Below are 11,772 nucleotides of genomic sequence, written 5' to 3'. Positions count from 1 at the left end.
TATGCATACATATTATTAATTCCTGCGTGGCTCAATCTATATATTTATAACATATCGTAATATTTTAGGATTTGATAGCCTAGAGTAGACTCTCACCATATTCTATGAGCAGAGGATTTGAGGATCTTGATTTGATTTGCATTTTAATAGCCTGTAGATTATTACTCTAGTTTCCGAACTTAGTTATGAAAAAACTATCAACAAATAAGAGTTTTAAAAACAAATGTAAAAACTAAGTTCAATTCGAAACTTTTAAGAGTTTTTTTATGTGTTTTGAAAAAAAAAAGGCCAAGAGCAGGAAGACCAATTGTAAAAACACATGGCGAGAAAACGAACACGAAGGAGAAGAAGAAGAGTTATCGTTGTCTCTATCGTTAAACCATCCTCAAAATAATCGACAACGTTGGAGAAGCAATGCAACATCATCACTTAGTGAAACAAGTGAAGCAGTCTCATCATCTTCAGCTCCATTCATCTTCAGAGATTGTTTTGCTTCTTCCAAGATGGATCTTAATCTCAATCTCTCCTTTTCTCTACTCCGTAGCTGAAACATTTGATTCCCATTGTTTTTAAAATTTTTAGTGTAGTGATCATTCAGATTGTTTAAATCCTCCCTAAAAAAAAAAAATCGTAATCTTCTTCTTTTGGTTAGGCTTCTAGATTTTTGCGATGGTGACGATTTTTGTTTGGTTCCATAATGTCACGATCGAATCGGATATGAATCGAATCGGACTTAGCCAAAGCAATTCGACTAGTTATGAAATTATTATGTTCTTAAATTTAGTGTTGCACCAAAACGCAGCGTTTTATTTCTGTAAAAGGATTAAGAAACTCCAAAAAACGCAGCGTTTCAAAGACTAGTTAAAACGCAGCGTTTGGTAGTGGGTGTGTATTATTGATGCGCACATTAAATTTTGTAACTGTTTATTTTTGCAGAAAATGATAATAATAGAAATTAAAAAAAAAAAAAAAAAACAAAAACAAAAATAACATTGATGGTAGTGGTGAAGATGGTCGGTGGGGATGAATCTATCGCACCGTGTCGGTTCGAGATTACACACGGCGAGGCTCGAGGCTTCGTCTACCGTTAATAATTCCTCCGCCGTAATGTCTCCGGGATCATCATCATCATCATCAATCCCGGTGCGCCGAGCTGCTCTTTTCCTTGCTGCCATCTCCATCTCTTGCTTCGTTCTTTACAGAGCCGTTGATTCCTTGTCTTTCTCCCCTCGCCTTTTCAATTTCTCTGCTTATCTGGTTAGTCTTCTCTTCTCTTCTCCTCCTCACGAATTTGAAATGTCCGTCGAGAAATTAAAGTACGATTCGATTGATGTCTAAAACCATTTGGAATTGGAGTGAATTTAGAAAATGACCTAAGCTAAGCTAGTTCTGGTGCTTTGAGTTTGCGTATGTGGTTTGTTATGATGAACTCTAGTTTCTGGTATATTTTTGGTTTACTTGGTGTGTGGATTCAAAATGCAGCGTGATGATGAGGAACCACCAAAGCTGGAAGATGTCCTGCGTAAAGCTGCAACTATAGACAGGACTGTGGTTTTGACAACTTTGAATGCAGCTTGGGCAGCTCCAGGATCTGTTCTTGATCTCTTCTTCGAGAGTTTTAGAATAGGGGAAGAAACTAGCCAAATCTTGAATCATTTGGTGATTGTTGCGTTGGATGCTGAGGCCTATTCCCGTTGCTTAGAACTCCATCAGCATTGTTTCAGTCTTGTTACTGAAGGTGTTGATTTTTCTCAAGAAGCTTACTTTATGACTCGGTCTTACTTGAAGATGATGTGGAGAAGGATTGATCTCCTACGTTCTGTTCTTGAACTGGGTTATAACTTCGTTTTCACGGTAAACTTTCTCGTATCTTATCTTTCAGTCAGGTACTAGCATTGATATTAGGGAACTGTGTGGTTCTGTTACGTGACATTCGTTTTTACTTTACTCCAGGATGCTGATGTGATGTGGTTCAGGAACCCGTTTCCAAGGTTTTACATGTATGCGGATTTCCAAATTGCATGTGATCATTACCTCGGAAGATCAAACGACCTTCAAAACAGGCCCAATGGAGGATTTAACTTTGTAAGGTCTAACAATCGAACTATACTGTTCTACAAATACTGGTATGCTTCAAGACTCAGATTCCCGGGATATCACGATCAGGATGTTCTTAACTTTCTCAAGACAGAACCTTTTGTTTTCCGCATTGGGTTAAAGATGAGATTCCTGAACACTGCTTATTTTGGCGGTCTTTGTGAGCCTAGCAGAGATTTGAACTTAGTTCGTACAATGCACGCCAACTGCTGCTACGGTATGGAAAGTAAGCTTCATGATCTCAGAATCATGCTTCAAGATTGGAAAGATTTCATGTCTTTACCACTTCATCTAAAGCAGTCCTCTGGTTTCTCTTGGAAAGTCCCTCAAAATTGCAGGTACTGTTCACTTTGTTTGAAATGATCTTCCTTTTAAACATCTCTGATCTCTGTTTTGGTTTGCGCCGAATGTTAAACGGTCACTTTCACTTTCATCGATTTGTGATCATCGATTCTTTTTGTTTTTTTCAGTCTTGATTCTCTTCGACGCTATGATGAATCTGTGGATGATGAAGAGAGTGATCCACCAGGAGAATCAGGAGAATCTCAAGGATGATATGTATTGAGACTTTTTTTTGTACATGATTGTTGAGAATCTTTCCAGAAAGTAAGAAGAAATATATAAATTTTGTAGCGAAAACACAAACTCACGGCACAATTTGCAATTTTGGTGATAATTTTGAAATCTCAATGGAAATTAATTTATATGAGTAATGACAGGCCCAAATAGAACAGCTCAGGTAAATTTGTCCTCTTCAATAAATTGTATAGACATGTAATATCATGTGAAATATATACATACAATACAGCCCAAGAGGAGATCACAGAGTTAAATTTCTTACATCATACATGTAATGTGTTGATGAATAACACTTGCAAGTTGAAGAAACTAGAGACAACTTACAAAAGCAAAACTAATTATTGATGGAAGAAAGAGTGGGTCACAACTCAAAACTATTTCATATTTCTGTTTGAGTTTGCCAACTATTTTTTCTCTGTGTTAAAACTCAAAAGTTAAAACAATTCAATCAATTTTAAGCTACCCTAGTAATCATAATAGCGGAACTTATGAGGTTAAAACTATTAATTGCATGGTTATGTGTATTTTATATGGTGGGCTAACAATAGCTCTATTGGGCTTGGCCTTTTTTTGTTTAATTACATTTCGCAATTCAATAGCAAATCTGGTAACAACAGGCCGAACTTTATTTTTCCATAAAACAAGAAATAGCTAAAATAACTTAAAAGGATTATAAAATATAAAGTGTTAATAAGCCAGTGTAAATTTTTGTGAGATTGGGCTAGACAAATCATTCATTTTTTTATTATTGTGTGTTAGTTAACAGGTTTTTGTAACTTTTCTTGCACAAAACCACAGATTCTGATGAGGAAGTGGTAGCTTTATTTCCAAAGACGATATTCATATGTGAAAGATGCAACAAAATTAAAATGTTATAAAGAGAACAGAATCTACGGCTTCATAGAAGAGGACATAACCTTCCATGGAAGGTGAAACAAAAAAGTCGTCTAACAAAGAAGTAAAAAGAACACTTCAATATTGTCCTGAGCCCATGTGCGCCCACCGTCATCCCTCACGTGCATTCCGAGACCTCACTGGGATCATCATTCTTTTTAATTTAATATTATGTTACACATAATTTTGAGTATAAAAATAAATTTATACACACAATTCATATTAGATATTTTTAAGTTTTAACCAAACGGCCAAATTGAATTTTAATTCATTTGCCTTGGATACACCGCCTTAATTTTCTGCCGTAGAATAATATCCTTATAGTACGGATTTTATTTTATGTATCTATCTATTAGTATTTTTTTTCGGACGGTTATATCATATATTACTGCAAATTAAACCATACTATATAATAATGTGTATATTTGTGTTGACTCATGCTAAAATTGTTAGGATTAATTTGTTACGAACAAAACCGTAAAATATTTTTCCTCAAAATAATTATTGGATGGAATATTTGTGTGTGTGCGCGCGCGCGTCACGTTCATAAGATATATAGAAACGAACTATATAAATGAACTTGCATTCAATACGTTGACCAGCAAAAAAAATGTTCATTCAATACATCCTCGAGTTACATTTAATGAACGCCAAGTGTCTTTGAATTAGATTGACATTCAAAATATTCCTTAATTGTTCTCTGTCCTATTCTGAAAATTTCTAGCTCCGCCCACCTTTGTATTAGTCTGCCAATTTCATAATTATATAAAGCGTATATATACTACTCAGAGATTGTATATATATGATCATTCATCGTTCTATGCTGTCACCGCTATCGTAGTCTAAATTTATAATAAGATATGTAAAGTTACATATCGATGTGTGCATGTGTCAATGCGCGATATTTAATATATACGTACATATACATATACATAACATGAGCATGAACAATTTTTTGAGTTCGCCTGCATGTAGATGTATTCTTATACAACTTTGCACTCTTTTGAAATCCTCTTATATATAATATATAGAGAGAGGGGTACTTGAACATTGGTCAATATGTAATGTATGAGCAAAACCATATGCATGTGAGTGTGTGTATTAGACATGTTAACGAAAAAGTTTACATATATATAGGAGGAGAATGATAAATTTTTATATAGAACTAACTATAAATCTACTTTTTAGTCATTTGAAAACAATGGAATCTTAATTGTAACTACGAGAAATGATGAGTCTCTCTGCTACTGTGTATGCTTTTGTCTTCACGTTTTTCTTTTCCATCTTGTGTATATATAGTGAAGGCCAATTTAACAAGTAGATCCCTTTTTTATATTAATTTAAATAATAATTGTGACATCACAGACACAGAGAGAGTTCCGTGACGCGTTGGTTTAAGAAAGTGCGACTCATCACTTATCGTACAGACAACAACTACAACACAATTGCAACATGGTTATTATTGGTCTATCCCACATAGGGGTCCCTACAGAACCTCGAACACGTTAAACTTGTCGTCTCTGGATCCTCATATGAACTCGTTTTTAGTTCGTCCTGGATTCTTCATGATGCAGGAGTGAAGCCCTAGTTTTTTGTAATCATCAACAGTATCATATGCACGTGTTCTCATCCTCAACAAGATGATGCCTCTCGATCTTCGTCTTCCGCAGAGAGAATCAATTACTTCCGGCGGCGAAGGTGACTCAGTGCTTTCCCTCCTTACCTCATCAATGAAAGTACCAAATTTACCCCTCACTTTTCAGAAAGCTGTACTGTAAGAAGCTTTGCCGCATCTATGGCGACAATGAGAGCAATCTCTACGATTTGATGAATTTTTTCACGCGAGCTCCTAGGTTGAAGATCATCGCAGGTGTATGAATCTTCAGGTTTGTCGTTAACCAATATATATATTTAGAAAATTTGAGTTAATATCAAACTTGCAGTGTCTGTTCACATAAAATATGATATCCTCTTTAACAAAAATAAAATAAAATATGATATCCTTCAATTAGTAGTAAAGTTCAGTAGTTGTTCTTATTATTAGCTTATACTATAGTACTTCCCGAGTTAACAAGTTTTTTTCCCAAATTTGATTCTGTTAATTCATAACTTTCCTTTTTTGGAAAATGCTTTTTTAAGAAAAAAAAAACTACCTCGGAGTTCTTAATTTCTTTCATATTTTTATTTTTACGTTTTTGTTGCTTGTCAATGATAATGTTCTATAATTTTGTGTGTTTCATTATCACTTTTTAATTAGAAACCTGTACGATGTAAAATCGTATTATTATGTTACTCAGAAAAACGATTGATTAGGGAAACGCCAATGTCATTGATCTTTTTGGAATAATCTAACTATTATATTTGAAGAAAAAAACATTTTTGGCCTGTCACATTTATGGTCATATCATTGCGGAAGGCAGTGAATGAGTTGCGAGAGAGAGAGTAAAGGCAGCTTTTCTTAGTGTGTGCGTGTGTGTGTGAATTTAATTTATTTTGTTTACCTTTTCCTTATTCGCTAAAAATATTAGTTTCATTTGTCATATTTACGGACGCTAGCTGGCTATGTCACGAGTGTTTGTCTTTGTTCTGTGATGCCTCTCTAATATATATTTTCATCATTTTATATAATTTTATTGCATATATTGCCATATTGGTATATGTATCGATGTCTTAGTAAAACTGTTCTAGCATATCCACGAGGGTTGTCTTGTCCCCATCAAATTTAAATTTAACGGTCTAGAAGTAATATTTCATCTCTCCACGTTCCAAAAACGTATATAATTGTGGCTTTCCTTTCATGGAATTCTATACATTAGGAAATTTGCTTGTGTGTGTGGAATACTGAAAAGCCATTATAACAGAAAATATGATAACAAAAGTATATATGTATGTTACGTTAAGTTATGCAATGATTATTGTTCCATGCATTAATAGGATGTTTAACAGAAAGCATATTAAGAAAGTATAAAAAACAAATCATCTTTCTATACATAAACAACATTATTTAATACTTAATCAAAAAACCTCAATAAATTAAATGATTAAAAACTATAAAATTAAAACATGATATGAATTTACCTTTTTCATTGTATCTCTAGTTTTACAAAATTTTAATTTTAATTTTTTAGCCCTATATATATTATGTTATACGATATATAAACATGACATTTTCTGTTTCTGTTGGAGTATCACTTATCCCATGACCAGTGTTGTTCCGACACTCAAAAAGTATGCTGTTACCATTTAAATATATATTACCAAAAGACGTTTTATTTGAAAGAATAAAATGTGGCTAAACTGGCAACTGTTTACACGATTTTACCTTTTTTAGAAAAAAAATTGAAAACCGAGATAAATCAACCCCTGTACTGACAATTCAAAATTTTGAAGTCTTTTTATTTATTTCGACGCAAATAAGCACGTACGTACATACTGCATTTTCAACGTATATATACACAACACATTGTATATATGTGTGTATGCAGATTACGTATAGGGCCCAATTGGAGATTACCCATAAATGAAGTGGACCAACGAGAAAAGAGAAGAAGATGTCCCGAAGCATTCGCAGTATTCATTGAGTTTTCTCGATAATATTTTCTTCACGGGCATATTTAATCCTTCACGTCAACGACAAGTCTACCATNCCATGCACATGCTTTTTTTTTTTTTTTTTTTTTTCTCTCTCTTATTCGATTTTCTTTAATACTGATTTTAAGTCTGTCTTTATAGTTTGTATGCATATAACTAAAATGTTGTGTTGGTTTACATAATATATATAGGATTAATAAATATTATTTTAGCGTCCTTAATTAGGGATTTAGGGTTACACATATACTATATTATCTCTCTCTCTCTATATATATATATCTATACAAACTCTTTGGTATTATGAAGTATTAGTTGATTGATTACTAAAGTTTGATATGATTATGATATGAAATCTAAACATTATACAATATATATATATATATATATATATATATATATGTGTGTGTGTGTGGTGCGGAAAAGTTGAATCGAAACAGAGAAAAAATCATAGGTGGAGACTGTGGAGTCAACGTCGGGAAGTAACAATAAAGACCAAAAGAAACAGAGTTTAACTTATGTCTTCGGTGTTTGTATCACTAGCTAGTTCTAATGAACTTAAATATATAACTACCTTGACGACAAAAAGAAAAGGGTTGTCTTCGGAATGTCAACAGCATTTTGCTTTATAAGCTCAAAAATGTTTGACTGTACATTGTACGTACGTAAAAACTCATATTTAGACATTCAAGTTACTAATTAATTTGCTCAAAATAATTACCTAATATGTATTACTTGCCTACTCGGTTATTTTGTATTAGGTGGCCGAACATTTTTTTTATCGTATATTGTAATACATATTACAACATAAATCTATATAATAACAAGACCTATTTTATACTATAAAATTGGATTACGACACGAATTTGAATAATTTGGGAATGTTGGATGCTTCTGTTTGTATTATGCTTTTGTTGGAATATTATCCGATCCGTTGACGTATTATTGTAGACAGATATCTCTTGAAATCTGCTCATAACTTGCATGTGCAACGTGGGATATATGATTTATATATGAATCAAATTTAATCAAGAAATTTATTCATTTGTTATGCCAGAATAAATAAGTATATCTACATGTGGGAGTTTTTAATTATTTTTGTCAAATATCTATAAATATATATAGATATATAACTAAAAGAAAATCTGAAAGTTAATTCACATGATACATGCAAATGTATTTGGTAACGTTCAATAGGATCTATTGTAAATCTGTTTCTTATTCAGGTTTTAAACCAATATTAGAATAGACAAGGCCGTCGTCGGTCCTGAATCATGTTAACATTAAACCTAAAACTATACTGGACAAGGCCGTCATCGGCCCTAAATCATGTTAATATTTAATTCAAACTATATTAGATAAGGCCGATGACGGCCTAAAATCAGAATAAGATATAATCCAAATATAGATTGGATAAGGCCGTTCTCGGCCCTAAATCAGGTTACCTATAATCTAAAATTTGGATTCAGAATTAATAATATATCATATCAAATAACTATTATAACACGCAGATAAGATAGAACAGTTGGTAGAAACACATTGTTTATACTCATAACAATCGGAGGTTCGATTCCGAGAACACTCTAAAAACTGGATTATAAAGTATATAATTAATGTCTGTAGATGACATTGTTTGAATCTCTATATCTTATATTTGAAACTCTTAATTATATTATGAACTTATTAACTACTTTCATGAAATAGAAAAAAAAATGCAATAGACTCAAAGGATTGAAGAATTATAAATTTCATTAAGGACTCCCATTACATTATTAATAATAATAAAAAACTTAAGAAAAATATAATACTAAATAAAAACCCCAAGCTAAACCCTTAATATATAGTCGAAAACAGAAAACGAAAGAAATTAAAGCTTAAAAAGAAAATCTCCAAGGGACCCAGCAGTCATATCTAGATAATATGGATGATCTGTACAAACATATACGATCATCTCAAGCTTTCCCAAATGGATGATTTGGGTGTGAAAACTTCATCTCAGTGCCCAGAGGAGCTCCATTACGACCACCACCACGACCATTGACGTTGCTCACAATTCCTCCATTAACGCCAAGAAAGTCCAGAGTCAACCTATCCGAGCCTCCCATGCTAAGATTGTTCCCGAAATGAAGGTCAAAAATGCTACCGGAGCGGCTTTGATGATCAGTCGTCGCAGCTAGAGAGTTCATCAGACCTTGAAAGTTTCCATTATCAGCATCTCCAAAGTCATTAACGACGACACTTGAGGAAGATGAAGAAGTTAACCCTCTCAGCAAAGTAGAAGGATCGTTGTTATCAGCACCACTGGTGAAAAGAGAAGGGACACTTGTCTGGTCAGGGTTCTTAGTGTCTTGAAAGTATCCAAGGTTGAACAAGTGGTTGTTGTTGCTGTTGATGTTATCACCGAGGTTGATCAGACCATGCTGGTTCATGAGACTCTGGTCGTTCTGCGCCAGCAATCCTTGGTTCGTAGCGCATTGCATGAGGAAGTTGGTAGGACCGCCGGGATTAGGGTTTGAGGACTGAGGAACGAACTCTTCAAACTTGTTGGGAGATGAACGGTTCAGATTGTAACCTGCAGCAGCTAGAGGGGTAAACCCAGAAGTTGAACTGCTACCGAAATGGTTCTGAGAGAGAGAAGAAGCAGCGCCGCCGTAAAAGCCATGTCTGCCAGCACCACCACCACCAGCAGCTGACATAGCCGTGAAGCTCACGGTAGGGTTCCTTGCTGACTCCTGAATCAAAGCATCGCAGAAGGCCCTGTGCGTGATGTAGCTGTCTCTCCTGCCATCACAACCCAATAAACAATTAGAAACATGTTTGACCAACACCATGAAACCAAAAAAAAATATAAAAACCCTAGAAATGTAAAGTGTTCATCAACTACTCCTACTATCTCACGCGGACCACAATATTCCATTAATTAAACAAAGAAACCAACTACTCTTATACATAAAACACATATATAAATCAAATCATATATATTATGAAGAGCGAGAAAGAGAGAGAGAAATGGAATGGGCCCACAAGAAGAGGAGTTACATGGAAAGAGGAACCTGCAAAGGTGAAGAAGAAGAAAACAAAAATGGGAATGCATGGAAACAAATCCAACTCACATGTGACCAAATTTAGCATCTTTAATTTTTCTCTTTTCCCCTTCACTGTCCTTCTTTCTTTCACTACTCATCAGCAACCAAACAAATAGATTGATAGATCCTATGTGTATATATGCATATATGTTCATGTCCCTATGTAGGAAATATGATGTTCCGTGGCCAATATAGATTATATCTATGTGCATAGATTTCAGTCACAAGTCAATATATATAAAGATGGTACCACAGTACTATAGCTTACACATTCATTAGTTAAAAGTTTACTATTCACTGACCGACATGTTTTTTTTTTACTTGAATCTCAAGCAGAAGCCTAGAGTACTAACCTTAAAAATATAAAGCCGACATGTTAAATTCGCAGTAAGAAAAAAAAACGAGTTAAGTTTTGACCCAAAAAATGATTTATGAATTAGCTAAAAAAATATATATTTTAATTTATATAATATGTTCTTTCACACTATAATATAATCGATTATATTAATATGATATAAAATAGGACCAGTTTTATCGGGATGGAATCAAGAAAGATAGTTTACCTAGAGAAGATGGTACCACAGTCACATCGATACTCTTTGGTACCACAGGTCTTAGAGTGAGCTTTCCAATCGGATTGAACAGCGTAACGCTTAGAGCACTTCTCGCACTTGAATTTCTTCTCACCGTGCTTCCGGTAGTAATGCTTCTTGATGCCGGTGAGGTCTCCGAGAGCACGTGCGGGGTCATGGTGGACGCACGAGGCCTCCGGGCAAAGATACACCTTCCTCCTCACTTCTTTGTTCGACTTCTGCTTCAGCTTCCATGGAAGGTTGTGTCCTCTCCTGTGAAGCTGCAGATTCTGTTCCCTTTGAAACCCTTTGTTGCATACCTCACAAAGGAACCTGTTGGTCGCCATTATCGTCCTTGGGGATAACGCTATCACTTCAGCATCTGGATCTGTCCAATTAAAAGGAAAAAAAAAAAATTAATCAGTCGAACCAAATTAATATCATCGGTTAAGAAACAATTATATACAACCACACATCAAATAATACTTATCCTCTTGTATATAAAAAAATATGATGCATCCACCACAAGAACTTAAATTATAATCTAATCAAAAGATCCAATCAAAATTCTCCATTATCAAAAATGATAATAGAGAATACATGAATTGGCATAGGGTTGAGATGTTTATAAAAAAGACTACAAGTACGAGGTACTTGCTTGGGTTTCCGGGTTGGTTTCTGCGCTTCTTGGGTGGTGGAGCAACGGAGGAGTTGGGTTGTTGAATCATCGCCGGCTCGTGATCACGGTTGAAGTTGTTTGCTCCGACACGAGCACCAGCACCAGCACCAGCACCAACACCACGACCACCACCAACACCAACACCAACACCAACACCAGCACCAGCACCAACAGGTCCAACACCAACACCAAGACCAGCACCAGTACGAGCACCTGAGATGAGGAAGGACTGAGCGGCGGATGAGGCAATCGAGTTGTTGTAGGATGAAGACATCTT

The 11,772-nt window shown here is 34.8% G+C and overlaps 2 protein-coding genes across 4 annotated transcripts; one reads left to right on the top strand and one right to left on the bottom strand.

Annotated features, from left to right (window-relative positions):
- Nucleotides 967-2,774, top strand: LOC104740130 (uncharacterized protein At4g15970). Its single transcript, XM_010460661.2, has 4 exons — nucleotides 967-1,257; nucleotides 1,483-1,854; nucleotides 1,954-2,435; nucleotides 2,568-2,774. Exons 1-4 carry the CDS (start codon nucleotides 1,024-1,026, stop codon nucleotides 2,650-2,652), a joined length of 1,173 nt encoding a protein of 390 aa, XP_010458963.1. The 5' UTR covers nucleotides 967-1,023; the 3' UTR covers nucleotides 2,653-2,774.
- Nucleotides 8,987-11,769, bottom strand: LOC104740129 (protein indeterminate-domain 6, chloroplastic-like). 3 transcript variants are annotated; one of them, XM_019235204.1, is made up of 4 exons: nucleotides 11,475-11,769; nucleotides 10,808-11,204; nucleotides 10,272-10,334; nucleotides 8,987-9,939 (listed from the first exon to the last, which is right to left on the bottom strand). In XM_019235204.1, exons 1-4 carry the CDS (start codon nucleotides 11,767-11,769, stop codon nucleotides 9,111-9,113), a joined length of 1,584 nt encoding a protein of 527 aa, XP_019090749.1. In that variant the 3' UTR covers nucleotides 8,987-9,110. The 3 variants fall into 3 exon arrangements, with proteins under 3 accessions (XP_019090749.1, XP_010458962.1, XP_019090750.1); XM_010460660.2 differs by lacking the exon at nucleotides 10,272-10,334; XM_019235205.1 differs by lacking the exons at nucleotides 10,808-11,204; nucleotides 11,475-11,769 and having other exon boundaries at nucleotides 10,272-10,671.

The sequence above is a fragment of the Camelina sativa genome, chromosome 14, assembly GCF_000633955.1.
Source record: "Camelina sativa cultivar DH55 chromosome 14, Cs, whole genome shotgun sequence".
In the NCBI taxonomy this organism is placed as follows: domain Eukaryota; kingdom Viridiplantae; phylum Streptophyta; class Magnoliopsida; order Brassicales; family Brassicaceae; genus Camelina; species Camelina sativa.
The sequence above is the reverse complement of the archived record's forward strand: the minus strand, read 5'-3'. Positions and strand labels throughout refer to the sequence as shown.

Excerpts from the sequence above, each read along its gene's own strand:
- LOC104740130 (XM_010460661.2), top strand. The coding sequence starts at position 1,024 with ATGAATCTATCGCACCGTGTCGGTTCGAGATTACACACGGCGAGGCTC. Across the intron at positions 1,855-1,953 it reads GTTATAACTTCGTTTTCACG|GATGCTGATGTGATGTGGTT; the intron begins GTAAACTTTCTC and ends ACTTTACTCCAG. Across the intron at positions 2,436-2,567 it reads AAAGTCCCTCAAAATTGCAG|TCTTGATTCTCTTCGACGCT; the intron begins GTACTGTTCACT and ends TGTTTTTTTCAG.
- LOC104740129 (XM_019235204.1), bottom strand. The coding sequence starts at position 11,769 with ATGTCTTCATCCTACAACAACTCGATTGCCTCATCCGCCGCTCAGTCC. Across the intron at positions 10,335-10,807 it reads TGTGGTACCATCTTCTCTAG|TGAAAGAAAGAAGGACAGTG; the intron begins GTAAACTATCTT and ends GCTGATGAGTAG. Across the intron at positions 9,940-10,271 it reads GATGCTAAATTTGGTCACAT|GAGAGACAGCTACATCACGC; the intron begins GTGAGTTGGATT and ends TTGTGATGGCAG.